The 15704-nt window shown below is 49.6% G+C and overlaps 1 protein-coding gene across 1 annotated transcript in view; it reads left to right on the forward strand.

The window, feature by feature from the left end:
• The first annotated feature begins 2999 nt into the window (after positions 1–2999).
• Positions 3000–15704, forward strand: part of LOC308182528 (protein argonaute-3) — a 29822-nt gene continuing 17117 nt past the window's right edge. The window contains exons 1-3 of the mRNA XM_080567340.1: positions 3000–3164; positions 10882–11053; positions 15250–15370. Of these exons, the coding sequence (XP_080423466.1) occupies positions 3146–3164; positions 10882–11053; positions 15250–15370 (312 nt within the window). The 5' untranslated portion in view covers positions 3000–3145. The remainder of the gene's footprint in view (positions 3165–10881; positions 11054–15249; positions 15371–15704) is intronic.

Raw genomic sequence — 15704 nt, forward strand, 5'->3', positions numbered from 1 at the left:
CCAATGGCCGTCTGCTGTGAATCTGCACGCTTCCTGCGCGGCTTGTTTCGTGCTCGGAGGGTTATAAAAAGCCCACTGGCTCCGAGATGCTTTAAGGGCAGATTTCAGACTCCTTTTGGATTGGGGTTAAGCTTTGATCCCCGTGTTTCTGTACCTTGTAATACGTTACATTTCCCAGCTTTAGAGTTCCTTGCAAACTCCACAGTCCTCTGCGAACCCACGCCAATAGCTCAGGCTTCTGTCTTGGGGTACAAAACTGGAGGCTGTTTGCCATCCACTGAATTCTGTGGATTAGTTTGGGCTCTACCTTGCAAGCACGTATTGACATACCTTTAGACGCTGAATTATTTAGCAGTTGAGCTGTAACTGTGGATTTTTGAATAATGCTTAGTGATTTTAAGGAGGGACTTGCTAATGGCATGCACATACTCAGCTAATTTAATTAAACTGTTAGCATGCAGAACGTATTACACTGAACTGAGGATCTCTACAGATTCTGCACACCTTCTGCTCCTTTTAAGGTAATATCATTTAAAATATATATATATATATATATATCAGAAAAATCTTTTGCAGCTTCAGGGGGACTGTATGTGAGAAAGAGAGGTGTAACAGAAAATTGTGCCTTGTGAAGCTGGGTCTGAAGTCCTGGAAAACAGATCGGACTCCTTGGTTTCAAATGTTAGGTCGGCATTTGAGCCCCAGCCCTCGGTTCTGATTACAGTGTCCTAAGCTGCAGCATCAGAAGTGCTCGCATACCTCTGAGGTACCCGCGTTCTGTGGAGATGTCTGCCCTGGGTATATCTGCTTGATCTTGGTGATCACGTTTCCCCTTCCCTCTCAGGATTACAATTAAGGAAATATTCTAGTAGCTTACTTTTAATTTCCATGTTTTTAGAATCTTTACAACGTAACTTCTCTGATAACTAAATTTATGCTTTTAAGGCTAATTTGGTTAGCAGTCCCTGGAACAGGAGTTCTTAATAATGTATGTGAAGCCTGGATCTTGAATCTCAAGCTTCTACTCTGCTGCTCCGACGGTGCAGTTCCCCTGCTGCTACCTCCGCAGCTGCGTAGCTGGGAAATGCCCCTCATGAGCAGGAAAGCTGACATCCTTCCTCCAGAACAAGCAGCAGGTTCAAAGATGCTTGGATAGCTTCACTATACTCCTCTTATTCATGTATGGTTCTTATCAAAGAAGTATTTTGGGGAAGAGAAAATAGAGGTAAGGGTGCCACGGCCTGACCCCACGCTGGAACTGGTACGTCTGAGTCACTTTGCCGCACGCACACAATTGTTTTGCTTGTTTTACCCTCTGCGTTTCTTCTGGTGACAGTTTGTGTACCAAATCTATAACAAAGCGGTACTAAACATTGTTAAAAACACTGCCAAAAACTGAGGAGAGGGCAGGCGTACGCTCTGAATTTATGCAGATCTAGTGAATCATAGCCTTTATTCTCCTCAGCCCGAGCTACTTAGTCTCATAGCTCCTCTGCAAACTGGAAAAACAAACACAAGCCCGATGTCAATCCTTTGGTTGTTATGGGGATGTCGAAGGATAACGTGTGTTTATCAGGTGTTAGTTTTTAGACAGTTGGCTGTGCACTTGTAAGATGTCTTTACATGTCACTCCCCGAGAAAGAAGGCTGCGTGAAAGGCTCGTGGGACAGCTGCCCGTCCCCACGTGTACCCTGCAGCTGCCTTTAACCGTGCCTACAGAGCAGTTTCGTGCCTTGTCCCTTGCGTTTGGGCACTGCTGCAGCTTTGCAGGCCCCTTCCAGGCCACTTTTGTGCCTTCCTGAATTTTTCAGCCCGGAGGACGAAGCCCGGCTGTTGTGGCTGTCCTGGCAGTGTGGACGGAACGTGCTGGAGTCTGCAGAGCTCCGGCCCAGGCTGTTCCACATTCCGCACATGGGAAGTGCTCGCAGTGCGCGGTGTTCTTGGGGGTAACGAAGGATGAGGCTTAGTCCTTTAACGTTCATTTAGTGAGGATTAAAGAGAAACAGAATCACAGCATGGCTGAGGCTGGAAGGGGCCTCGTGAGATCAGCTGGTCCAACCCCCTGCTCAAGCAGCGTCACCCAGAGCACGTTACATAGGATGGCATCCAGGTGAGTTTGGAATATCTCCAGAGAAGGAGACCCCACAGCCCCTCTGGGCAACCCGTCCCAGTGCTGTCACCCGAACCGTAAAGAAGTTCTCCCTCAGATGGCGACGAAACCTCCTGAGGTTTGACTTATGCCCATTACCCCTTGCCCTGTCACTGCCCACCGCTAAGGACCTCTCCAAAAACGTTGAGATTACTGGCCCCATCCTCTCCACCTGGTCCCCTCAGGTACATATGACCTGTGGAGAGGGTGGTGGGAGGGAGGTTTGTAGGATGGAAGTTTGTAGGACGGAGGTTGGTGGGATGGAGGCTGGTGGGATGGAGGCTGGTGGGATGGAGGTTTGTAGGATGGAGGTTTGTAGGACAAAGGTTGGTGGGATGGAGGTTGGTACGATGGAGGATGGAGGTACGTTTGTAGGACGGAGGCTGGTGGCACCCCCGTCCCTCTCTCCTCCATGCCCAAAGGAACCGATGTGGAACCCGTTCGGCCCCGGGCTGCACCCCCTGAGGCACCGAAGCCCCTCGAGCGGCTGCGGGGGGGCTCGCAGGGTGCAGGAGGGACAACGGGGAGAGACGGAGTCGCCTCAGGGGACAACGGGGGGAGACGGGGCCGCCTCAGGGCCCCTCAGCCCCCCCCCGCCCCATCCCGCCGTCGCCTAGCAACCGCCCCCTCCTCCCCCGCCACTTCCGCACCCCCCCCGCCAGGAAGGGGCCGAGCGTTAGAGGCGGGACTTCCGGCGGCGGGGGCGCGCGGGGCCGAGCGGAGCCGAGCGGCGGCGGCGGCGGCGAGAGGCGCGAGCCCGGGGGGCTGCGGGGGCGGCCACGCAACTTCCGGCGGGGCGGGGCCGGGCGGGGCCGGGCGGGGGGGGCCGGGCCGCGGCCTGCGGCCTCCGCCGAGCGGGTGGGCCTCCGCCGGGAGGGGACGGGACGGGACGGGAGGCCGGGCCTCCGCCGCCGGGCCGCCGCTGCCGCCGCCGCCCAGCACCGCCCCGGGGCCTCCCGAGCCCGCAGCCCCCAGCGGCTGCGCCCAGCTCCATGCATGGAAATCGGCAGCGCAGGTGAGGGGCCGTGAGGGGGGGGGGGCACCGGGCTTGAGGAGGGCGGAACCGGGCCCTGAGGGGGGCACCGGGCCCGTTGGGGGGGCAGTGGGGGACCCCCCCCCCGTAGCCCCCCGGTGGTTTCGGGGCACCCGGGGGGGCCCTGGGGGGGGGGGGCACCGGGCCCGGTGGGGGGGATCTGGGCCCGGTGTGGGGCACCGGGCCCGGTGCGGGGGGCAGTGGGGACCCCCCCCGGTACCCCCCCGGTGGTTTCGGGACGTTTCGTAACGGGCCGGCCCCGCGGCAGTGCGGCCGCCTTGCATAACGCCGTGCTGTGCCGGGGAGCTGGGATTCGGGCGGCACCGGGGGGGGAGGGGGGGGGTCACCGGGCACACCGACGTGAGGCGGCTCCCGGTGGTGGCTGCGCCCCAAAACCCCGAGGCTCCCCGCACCCCGAGGCTCCCCGCGCGGGGCCGTGGCGGTTTGGTACGTGACGGTGGATCCCGGAGAGCCTTCCGCCTCCTCCCTCACCCGCCGGGCCTTCTGCCATGTGAAGCCCCCCCGGTAGCATCCCCAAAGCGCTTGAGACGCGCCCGAAGCACCTGCCGCCCGCCTCTGAAACGTGCTCGGCAGGACTCCCGCCTCGCTTTATCAGCAGCCTTCGTCTCCCCGTGCCGGGGCGGCTCGAGGAGAGCTTGGCTCTGGGCTGCGTTCGCTCGGCGCCGCGTGAGGCAGCGGGTGGCAAAGGGCACGTCGGCAGCCGCGCCGAGCGCCGTGCCCCTCGCGCCGACGGGAGCCCCGGCCGCCGAAAACACGGCTGTGGGGCCGAAGCTGGCTGAGCAGGACGTGTGTGTTTCCGTCCCTTCGGGTGGAGGTGGCTTTGGTGCTTAGGCAGAGGTTTGAATTGAGGATGGATTTGGCCCAGAAAAGCTTGCCGCCCGAGCTGCGTCCTCGCTTAATGAGCTTGGGTGATGGGATTGGAACCAACTGGGGAAGGCGCAGGGTGTTAGCAGTCCTGCGGCATTCAGGTGCTGTGCTAATGATCTGCGTGTGTTAAGTAAACTTTAATGATAACCTGGTATAATTCGACTCATCTCAAGGTACGGGTTTGCCCGCACAGATGTCTCATTTTTTTCTTTCCTATGAGCTTCCCTTTTGGAAGGCTGCAATGTGCTGGATTTTAGCAAAGCGCTGCCGTCGTGAGGCAGCGCTCCTGGTGAGGTTAGTCCGCGGAGCGTTGTGTTCAGCACGAGGGACGTTTCTCTCCGTGTCTGCTCCGTAACGAGGAAAAGGTTTTGTGCTTTGTTAATGTCTGAGGGAACCTTCTGGCCACCAGACCCCGGCGTTGGCACAGGAGGACACAAACCGTGCGTGGCTGAGCACGTAAGGGTTGAAGCTCTGTCTCCTAAAGGAGAAAGCCACTGAGATGTTGTGCCCTCTGTGTGTGGAGGGAAGGTAAGCGGTGTCTCCGACACAAAGTGGGGAAGCACAGGGCTGTGAGTATTCCTGGAGTAAGGATGGAAGCCAGCGTGGTGTAGGTGAAGCGGTGCTGTGGGCAGCTTCCTGTCTGTGCGGTGATCTTAGCCTCTGAAATCTGGAAAGTGTGCCTCTTCCAGACTAAATAATGCTGAAACGTGGCTTACAGCAGGGGGAGGCTGCGGCTGCAGCTGCTCGGGGTGCACTTTGTGGTGAAATCAAGTAAACGGTGGAGTAGCAGCAACAAACTTGGCTGTGGAAAGGTGAAGGGAAGTGAAAACAGCTCTGAGAGAGCTGGAATTGGGTGTCGGGCATCGCGCTTCCAGCAGAGGAGCGTTGTGAACCTCCCCAAGGCAGGCGTGTGCGGTGCGCCCCTGCTGCCATGGCATCGCCGGCGCTCTGTGGCATAACGAGCCCGAGGACTCGAGCACTGCCTCCCTCTCCGCTTACACTTCGTTATTCCTTCCTCCGAAGTTCAAAGCTTTTTGTGTTAAACGTGCCGTCGTTCTGGTGACGCCGCTCCGGTACGTTTCCAGTGAAGCACTACGGACGTCTTCCATTGCCTGGTGGCTTTCCTCTCCCAACTTTGGGCAGACCCAGTTCTGAGAACTGGGTGTTTTCTCTCTGCGTGAAGCCTGGCGACTTGGGAGGACCATTAAAAGCTGCATGTTTGTGGGTGGAGTAGAGCGGAGAAGGGGAATGAATCATAAGTGCCTTCAAAAGTTACTCTTCCCCAGAACAGCGCGCATGTGATGTGAGTTAGAGTGGAACCTCGCCTCGGTGGAATTGCAGGGGAAGCTGTTTGAATCAGAGCACGAGCTCCACAAATCGCTCCTTCCTTGGTGGTTTAACTGTCAGGGTACTTCTTGAGCTAATTTCCCAGATAAATTAAAACAAAACAAACAAAAAAAACGACGACAGGACTATAAGGCTTGTGTGCTTTTCAACACATCCGGTACGCATTGAAGCAACGTGCTAATCAAACAGCGATCTCCCACTCGCCCCAGCCGGTTCCTGCAGCGAAGAATTGAGAGGCAGCGCCTACCTGGGGCGCTCAGGGGAGCCTCAAAGCTCAGCCATTGTCCGAAAACTCGTGTCGGATCCGTAGGGAGAAGTAGCAGGCAGCAGGGTGGCTTGCCAAGTGATCGGAGATCTCGATAACTGAAGTCATTTTTCTTCTGCATTAGAATAGGTTGTATAACCCAGCTGTCATGGAAAGCATTCACCTCTTAATTAAAGAAAGGGTTATTCTCGGATACAAACCGGTTTGGTTCTTAATGTTCTTCAGGCACAGCTTCTCGGTGCTTTGTACCGCGGTGCGTTTTTGTGAAAACGGTGAGATTAGTCATTAATTTATTGCTTTTAATTTTGCTCGCACGCGAAACTTCTAAGGGGTGTTAAGTAATTTTAGCGTTACGTTTCAAGAAGTTCTGCTCGGTGACTGTTAAAACGTATTTTTATTTTCTGGTAGCACGGTTCTAAATTTGGCCCTATCCCACGTGCCTCAGATCTGCCGCGCTGCTCTCAGATATTCTTCAGGCAGAAAACCGGAGAAAGGGAGCTGCGTGCGGCTCAAACCTGAGCCCAAGGTGGCAGGCCGGTGGACAGCGCGTTTCTCCTGCTCGGTAATAGCAGTTTGAAGTTAGGGACTGTGCCGTTTTCAAAACAGCGAGTAGGAAACCGGGAAGACAAAACCCCGGCACCTTTGGCGGGGGTCCTCGCGCTCTCCCTCCTCCTCTAGCCCATCGCTGATAACACACGGCACAGATCAGCTGCTTTTTGGAGCTAGACGCTCTCTGCCCTTAGATTTTATTATTTTATTTTTTAGCAGGAATTTATAAGCATTTGTTATCTCGTAAATGCTTCCAGAACACCTCGCTGTGTCTTCTGTACCCGTGCTGTGCTAGAGCAAGTCAGCGTGCTGCTGGCTGTCTGTGCGCTTGGCTATCGCTGCGAGTGGCGTCAAAACGTTGGCTTTTGATGAGTTTGAACACGACTTATTAGATGAGGCCGTTAAAAGAAAAAAGTGGAGCCTGAATTGCGAGCAGGAATGCTTAGAAAACGTGGATTGCGTTACTCATAAATAATGTAATGCCACCCAGAGAGGTTGCTGCTGCAGAAATACGGCAATTCATGACTTCTGGCATAAGTAAGGAGCCTGGTTATTGAAAGCAACGTTTAAATATAATCTTCCCTATCTATTTTTTTTAATTTGGAATTAACTCATTTCTTGCTGGTGACAGGATTTTCTCTGAGCTCCATGGGTTGGGCCTCTGAGTCCATACAGAAGCTGGGGGCCTCTGAAAGGGAACTTCTTTTTTTTTTTCCTCCCCTCTCCATCCTTTCTCCTCTCTTTAGAGAGCTTTCTGCAGCGTGCAGGCTCCAGCCGGGGGATGAGGTCTGTGAGACAAGTCTGCCTCGTGTTCCTGAGCTGGAGTTTCAATCATCTTTTCCCCGTTAAGTCCCCTATCCTGGTTTTTAAGACCGGGTGGTCACCCATTCAATTAGAGATTTAGAACAGCTTTACACACACACAAATCTATTCAGTAGTCATCTGTTAATAGTTTTTAATTTTGTAATGCTGAAGCCCACTGTAGGAAAAAGCATAATTTCTTGCTGGAGGCTTGGCGCTGATTTTCGTTCCTTGCAGAAAGGATCACGTAAGGAGATCTGCATTTTCTATTAGCATCCTGCTAGAAATCGGGGCTTTGCTTCCTGCTTTGACACCGCCTCGCCTTCCAAAAGCTTCGGTTTTCCCCGGAACGGTTTTATGGGAAGAGTTGGGAGGTTTCTGTGCCTGCGCTTTCAGTTCAGGCGTTATTGTGCCTGGGTCCCCGTCTGGTTGCCGGATTCAAACCGTGTTTTGGGTGCGAGCCAGACGGGGTCTGAGCCGCGAGCTGTGCCGCCACAGCAAACACCGTAGGGTTTCGTTGTTTGGTCTTTGCAGTAAATCTGTACTTCTGCAGAAGGGACTGTCGTGATTCAGATCCTGCCCAAGCCATCGGGGTACTTCCACGTTGCTCTGGCACGTGGTCTGATTTCGGAGGGAGTTTCCAAGCTGTGGATCCGAATCCCAACAACCACAAACTTTGGAGGTTTGCAGGTTCAGCTGGGGTCAAGGCTTCCGAGGTGCCGGCGCCTCCGCCTGGACCGAACTTGTGTCCGAGCCAGAGACCCTGGTCTTAACGTCACTACAGGCTTCAGCTCTTTGAGAAGTAGTATTGGTGTGAGTTGTTTTTTTTTTTTGGCGTTTCATGAATAATACTTGCTCCGTTTTAGCCATTTTTTGCCTTTTGGTGAATTGATACTGGTACGGGTGGCGGTGGCGGTGGGGGACGGGTCCCGGCAGGCTCCGCTGCTGCCTCTTCCCGAGCCTTCGCTTGTGGGAGGTCTTCCAGCGTTGAAGGATGCTCATAAATAATGCCTCCAACGAATGCCACGAACAGTGATTTATAAATCGATATGCCCTCGGGTCCTGAGGAGAGAGTCTCATTTTCTGGTCTGCGTTCTTACCCACGTGGAGGCTTAGTTAAACGTTTCCTCTGCAGCCCGTCCCCGTGTGTTCTCTGAGGGACCGCGCGCTCCGAAGGTTCACGGTACCCAGTGGCAGCTCTTGTGTCTGCTGGAGGCTTGTGTCTGCTGGAGGCTTCCTCCCTCGCTGGGGAAAAGCCTCCCAGGAATCCATCCGAGGCTCCGGGTGCAGTTTGGGCGTTGGTCCTTCCGTGCTCTGCAGCGGTGGGTCACCGCTTTTTGTTGCTTCCTTCCACCCGCAACCCGTTCTGTGAACTGAGTACCGATCTGGCGTCCCAAACGGACCTGGTCTGTGTTCTTCCGTGGACTTTTAAGAGCACGCTAGGAACGTGTTCACGTTTGGTGTTGCAGCAGCAGGGTAGCAATAGGCGAACCTTGTGCTGGGGCAGCAAAAACCTCTGCCCTCGTCCTCCGCCGCGCCGCAGCAGTGCCATCGCGGGGGTTTTTCAGACTTTGCGTTCCTATGGCTGGGCGGCTCCTGAACGTAGCCCTTGTGGGCGTGCTCAGCGTGCGGTAGGGTAACACCGCAGCTCACGGTTTTGGTTTACCTGGCCAGTGCCCGGGAGCATCCTCCGGTGTTTGGGCACTTGCTTCGTGGGGCTTGGTTCATGGGTTCGAAGGCAGCGCCGCGTGGCCTTTCAGTGTGTTTTGGAAGCGGGGTGTTTTTGAGGGGGTTCTGGCATGTTTGGGCAGCCGCTGCAGAGCGGAATTACCATTTACTCCTGTTTCTAGCGGGCTTGCCCAAGGGAGCCTTCGCACCACACAGAAATGACAGCAAAAATCGGCTGAACGCCCCAAAACGGTTCACGAATGACGTGCAGACCCGCACCGTTTATTTATCACCCCCTTGATTCGATTCCTCTGGGCCACAACCCGGCCCTGGCCGCTTCCAGGCGCACCCTGCCTGACGTCGGTAACCAAATACCGCTCCCCTCTTCCAGGGTTTTGCTCTTGTGCAGACAAACGCTCGGATTTTGTTCGTGTGAGCGAGGGGTGAACAGCGGGGTAGCGTTCCCTGCCCCAGCAGCACCCGCAGGGGGGAGACGGGGCAGCTGGGATCACGGCATCCTTTTTAACCTTATCTGTATTGTCTTTGCATTTCCTACGGTTATAAACTACGGCGTGCATGATCTCGTAATAATAAAATCAGTGATCGAGTCGTTTATGTCACTCAGATGTTTCGTAGCAACTCTTCGCGTATGCTTATATCCTGAAAACATTTCGGGAGTAAATTGTAGGGCTGCCTCTACTCGTGTCATCGTCCCAAAATGAAGGAAAAGTTTAAGAGAACAGATGCCTGGAACAAGTTTGGCATAAGCATAGTCTGTGAGGGTGTTTTAAACGATGCCTCTTGTTTTGTTTTTGTTTTATCTTAGGGCTCGACGCCAACCCACCCAGAATTTTTTGGTAGGTTTCTGGGTAGAGCCAGACAAATGTTACGGTGGAACTCGGCTTTGATGTTCGCCTATTCTCAGTACGCAGCCTCAAGATAGTGCAGCTTTTTCCAGGAATGGTGGAGATTAATCAAAAGACAAATACGATGTTTTTACCAGCACTTGACATTTCGACTCTTCTATGAAAATGAGTGGGCAGGAACTGCTGTCTGCGTCACTGAGTAGGAGTGGAGGGGAGAACTTTTAACTGATCTGATCGAATGCTCAGTAAATCATGACATTTGTGGGATGAGTAATTTTAAAACTGGAAGCAACTTGGACTACAAAGCCTGTTGTTTTTGTTGTTTCCTGAATGGAAAGAGGTATTTTGAAGGGGCGATACCAGCAGAGATTCTTGAATGCGGACCGTGTTTACTACTGCGATGGGGTGTGTAAGCCGTGAGTAACCGGGATCTGGAGCTGAGGATTCCTGCCTGAATGGCACAAACGAAATGGCACGGATAACCGGGTGGGAATGGAACACGTTACCAGCTAGATGCGTTTAGGTAACCTTTCAAATACACATCTCTTATTCCGGATTTCGATGGTTTCTCTGAGCACCTGTGGGTGTTCTTTTCTGAAGTCTGAGTGAGGAAGGGTTTTATGGTCCTAGCGTCTTAATCGGAGTCTGTCGCCTTCTGGCCGGTCACGTTTATCAGTGGAGTTGCACAGGAAGTAATGGTTTTTGTTCTTCGTCCGTTTTCAGCCAGCACAGTTCAAGAATAATGTCTTCGCAAGCTATGCGCACAACGACAGTAAAAGTTTGTCACAAACAGCACGAGTCCAGAGCTGCAGTTTTGTTGTTACGCGGGTGTTCAGAAAAGGCATGTGAAAACTGGTGGTTTAATGCCAGGCTGACTTTCCCCAATAATAGTGTTACGAGGAAAAGCACATGTTTTTGTTGGTTTAGGACATTTCCTGATCTTATTCATGTTAATCACATCAGCTAAAACCGATCAGTAAGAAAGCGATCTAGTTGTGAGTGGAGGGGCATGGAGGGGAACAGGGCAAGCGTTAGCTTGGAACTTAACGTGTCAGCGTGCCGTTTGGTAAGGCCCGTCTGCCCTTCTTCGAACGCGCCAGCTCTGATGCCTGCCTGGCCCTGCGTGAGTTGGTTCAGGGAATTAAAACTGAAAAAGAAAGTATGTTAGTAAGTCTCGGTGGGAGACCAGTACACGTACCTGCAAATGCAAGGAGCCTTCTGTATTTTTAGCTGCTGAAATGCAAGCAGGTGGTACCTCTGCAGCACAGCGTTTTGTGGTGCCTATCTCCTGATCTGTCGTTTTTCTCTTTTGCAGGACCCGTCGGGGCACAGCCCCTGCTCATGGTGCCCAGACGTCCTGGCTATGGCACCATGGGCAAACCCATTAAACTGCTGGCCAACTGCTTCCAAGTTGAAATCCCAAAGATTGATGTCTACCTCTATGAGGTGGATATCAAACCAGATAAGTGTCCTCGGAGGGTGAACAGGTAAGAAGGTGAACTTTGTCTCCTAAAGTATTCTTGTGCTGACATTTTTAAGCAGAGGGACCTACGGAACTAAATGCAGCCTGCGTAGCTTGAAGTCTGAGCATCCATAGAGCAGGTGAGAGCTGTGTTCTGCTACGCTGTGTGCGAGTTCTCACAGCTCTCTGTGAGATGGGTGCAGAACCTGCTCCAAGGTCTTTTAGTTGGGTTGTGTGCTATGAAGTGGGCCAGCAGGTAGTGGTCACAGTACTTTGTGACTGGTTTGGTGGCAATCTCTATTCCTCAGGGCACCAGAAATACGGTGTTACTGTAGGCCGTGACTCTTTTTAGTAGAAATACTGGCTGCTAAATCATTTCCATTAGCAGATATCTACTCCTATGGACGTTTTTGTTTCTGGTTGATACAGAGGTGCATTGATTAATTCCCAAATTTAATTCACACGGATGCTGTGATCGGAAGCTGGTGTCCGAAAGCCACCTCTGTAGGTGTGGGAGGAGACAGAAATCAGCTGGAAAGCTTCCCTTAGGAGCAGTGGTATGAAAGCGCTGCAAGCAAACTAGTTTTCCCCTTGTAATAGATATTTCATGGAATTAGCGTTGTTTTTGAAATGAACGGGCTTGGTTTGAGCTCCACCTGTGTCCTCTCTGTTAGAGCGTTTTGTACAGTGCATTGTACCTCATCTTGTTTTCACGGCTGCTGAGTCTTAGGTCGATTAAATCCCTTCCTACTCTCCTGTATTTCTGGATTGCTGGTTAGATGGAGAGAATATTTCCATGCTCTGGATCCCCAATCATTTGGTGATCCAACAAATAGCCCATTTTGGGTTCTTGATTCTTCAGCGTTATCAGACTGCTTGTATAGCTTTTTATACATGGCCTTGGTATATTTTGTCCTAAACTTTACAAATTTTGGTAGCCAAAGAAGCCCCTTTGGAAAGTGCTTTAAATTGAAAGTCTGATATTGTAGCTATAATTTTTTTTAAAGATGACAACCTTTTGTATCTCCTGTATTTCTTCTCTGCATTAAATGATGTTTTAGGAGGAGTTACTTCTTAGTTTCTTGTGAAATCCATTTTGTCAGTTAGAAAGTTTAGCACAGCTGAGAAGCAATCTTTTCCTCTTTCATCTGTGAAACCCTGGATGTATTGCTGGTGCCTGATTCTGGCTGGCGATTTTTCCCCCTGCTAGTTGAAAGCTGCAGTTATAGAGGCTATATGAATGCCTACATCAAATAAGAATTAAAAGGAAACTAATAAATTGCTAAAATTGGGATATAATATTCCTGTGTGAATTAATATTTAATATAATCTCACTGTTATGAAAAGTTAATTTACTGTATTGTTAAATGAAGAATGCTTGTGAAACCATGGGCACAGGAATACAAAGATTATAAACTGCTCTAAACTGACTTACTGTTTTGTATGACTTTCAGATAAATGCCATTTCATTTAAATCTATTGACTAAAAAGTCTTTTTTGGAAGGAAATGTGGGATTAAAATAGACTAAAGGAAGCCTTAAATCAAAGCTATCGGAACTCTGATCACTCATGCAGTCAGGGTCTGTGATTCTCTGTGTAGTAAGGTTTTTCTTTAAAAGTGGGAAAAAAACTACAGATGTTTGAAAATAGTGAACTTGAGATAGGTTGTTTAAAGATAGCAGCTAAGCTTGATTTTTTTTAATTTTTGAAAAGTTAAATATTTCCCTTTCATGGTCCTGCTTGGAGGGTAATTTCAAGCTTGCTTCCAGAATTAAATCTGTTTATCAAAGCTTGTCTTAGTTGGTTATGCTTTAGATAAATGCTGTGCCTTCTGAAACTTTCAGCTTTTGTGGAGAGAGGCAAAAGTATTTAGTTTGTAAAGTAGTTCAGCGTGAAATTGTAGATATTTTTGCGTCCTAACAATGATTTCCTGAAGGCTGTTAGCAGCTGATACACCTTTGCATACCCTTTGTCTCAGGTTATCTGTAACATTGCTTCTGACTTTTTCAGGTTAGTGAGTGCTCGTTGCTTCTCAGAAGTGCTGTTTACAGGTTGGAAATAATTTTCAGTGCTTTTTGAATGAGGTTTCTCATGAATTGAGCTAAGAAGGCCAACTGAACACAGGCTACCTAAGAAATTGCTTTAATAGTCACATTTAATAGTCAAATAGACTTAATTTGTCTTAATGTGATAGCAAGCAGTACGTAAAATATGACTCCTAATGTAATCTGTAGTTTAGGATCTGAAAGCTGAGGGTAAGTTTTCCATGCATATTGTTTTATTTTTTTTTTTCCCCAAACTAGGGAACCATGAAATTGGTTATTTAAAACTATTCCTACTTTACCAACTTTAATGCAAGTAACAATGTAGGAGATGTTAGTTAAAAACTGCAAGAGCTCGGATAAATGAGCCCAGTAAAAGAATATGGTATCTGCAGAGTAAGTGCCTCTGAGAGTGCTGTGGGTTATGCAGAGAAGAATGGCTTTTGTTAGTCTAAATTGAAATCAGCGTGCTGGACTATACATCCTTTGAAGAATTTTCTTAGAAATACATTTTTCCCTTTCTCTCCATGCTGTGACAATTACTGCTGAGAAGTCAGTGGGTTTCCATAGGCTCAGCTCCTGAAATAGTTTCTGACTGACATCTTGGCTGCTTGGATTGGGAATAAATAGGTTTTTAAGTCTAATTTTTGAAGATTTTGCTGAACAGCTGCTGCTTTTAAAATTCACCTCCACCTTTGCTAGTTTTAACCTGTATGGAGGCTTTAAAAACTCGAGTTTCTCTTGTGTTTCCTTTTCCCTTTCCTTGGCAGTGATGTTCTTCACCACTGTTTCCGCTGTGTCGTAAACTGGAAAGCGGAAGGCAGTAACGCCTTGCCTTGAAGCTGTCAGTCTGTGCGAGAGCAGGAGACGGCTCTGGCATGAGTTTTGGTTCCCAGAGCCTCTTCCTTGTCCCTCCTGCTCTGTTCCTGGTCCCTAATGTGCATCCATCTGCATTTATCATGGGTTGTGCGATGGAGCTGGCGCTTACAGAGAGCTGCTGCCGCACGTGTAGCATCGTGCGTAAGGGAGCGGGGTGCCAGAGCACTTGGGGATTTGGGACTTGTGGACTTGTGCCAGAGCACAACTGAGCACTAAGTAGACACGTTAAAGTGGCTTTGGTATGCTCTGCGTTTTGCCGGTGGAAGGACTTGGATGCTGAGGCTTCAAGTGAGTTTCCCTTCGCCTTCTCCAAGTCCCCAGTGAAAGTGCTGCTCTCACCCTGCTTGAAGAGGAAGCTGGCGTTGGTTGTCTGAGTATTTTAGGCTAATATTGCCGGGTCAGGAAATGGTATGAGTAAGCTTCTGCATTGCAAACGTGCTAGTTAGTGTATGCTTAAGAAGGAAAATGTTTAATTTCTGTAAAATAAGGGAACTATGACACATCAAGATAGCTTGCAGTGGGACTGAAACACAAAGAATCCCCAAAGAGTTCAAAATGTGGAGGCATGTTTCAGTCGGAGGTATTGCAAAACTCTTTGCACCTGATGTATCTACTACTTGTATCGAGAGGACTTCTTTAATATGAGATGAAATTTTTTTTTCAAGTGTAAGTTCAGTGCTTGTGTCTCTTTACAACAGGTTCCTGTTTTCTTAGTGCCATCAGCTCACAGTAAAGTAGGAGAATCTACCTATGCAAATTTCATCTTTACTTGATTTTATTGTAAAATCTTAGATCGTTAATGACAAGACTTTTATTAGGCCACCTCATCTTTATATAAAACGTCGGCAGAATTCAAAGCTCCTGTTAGCTGAAGAGCAGATGTGTGTTACTGGGTACAGGGTACAGTTCATCTGCACGGCTTCCGTGGGCTGGCATTGCTCTGTACCGGGTTTTCATAATAGCTTGTGGGTTTCTTCCGAGGGAAGTGCATCCTTGCTTTGTATATAAAGGTTATGGAAAGGCCTCAGTCATTTCTGGTACTTTCTGAAATGTTTTTAGCAAAATTACTTTCTGGTACTTGAGCATTTGCACTGATTGCGATTTTATTTTGTAGCGTTTTTCTGTTATCTTAGTTGCAGCGTGCGAAGCGCTTTTTGGGAATATCGGTGGGTGTTGTATAATCGCCTCGAGCGGTGTGTTTATTGAAACTGCCTCGGCAAAACACAGCGTGTGTGGGAGCCGGTTCCAGCATGAAACTTCTCTGAAAACATTTTCAATGTGTAAATATCAACTTTTCTAGGGAGGTGGTGGACTCAATGGTGCAGCATTTTAAAGTGACAATATTTGGGGACCGTAGACCAGTTTATGATGGGAAAAGAAGCCTTTATACAGCCAATCCACTTCCTGTGGCCACTACTGGGGTAAGATAACTGGAAAAACAATGGTACTTGTAACAGCTGCTTAGAAAAGCAAAAGAAACAAGCCCAACTTCTAATATTACTGAATACAGAAACTATTTTAAGGTATCTGTGCTGAAATAGTCCTTTTAATGCAATTTCTGTAAATTTCAATATATGTAAATATGTTACATTATATATAACGTGTCATAGTTGCATTCAGAACCTCCCCTACAATTCAGTCACCTCTTTCTACAGCGTAATCTATTAAATAGAGTTTTTCAGACTGTAATACAGCTTCCTGTGAAGTACTGTTAATAAATTAAACTGCAGTTTCTTGGGAATGAAGAGTTTTCTA

The sequence above is a fragment of the Anser brachyrhynchus genome (genome assembly GCF_964034855.1).
Source record: "Anser brachyrhynchus genome assembly, chromosome: 24".
In the NCBI taxonomy this organism is placed as follows: domain Eukaryota; kingdom Metazoa; phylum Chordata; class Aves; order Anseriformes; family Anatidae; genus Anser; species Anser brachyrhynchus.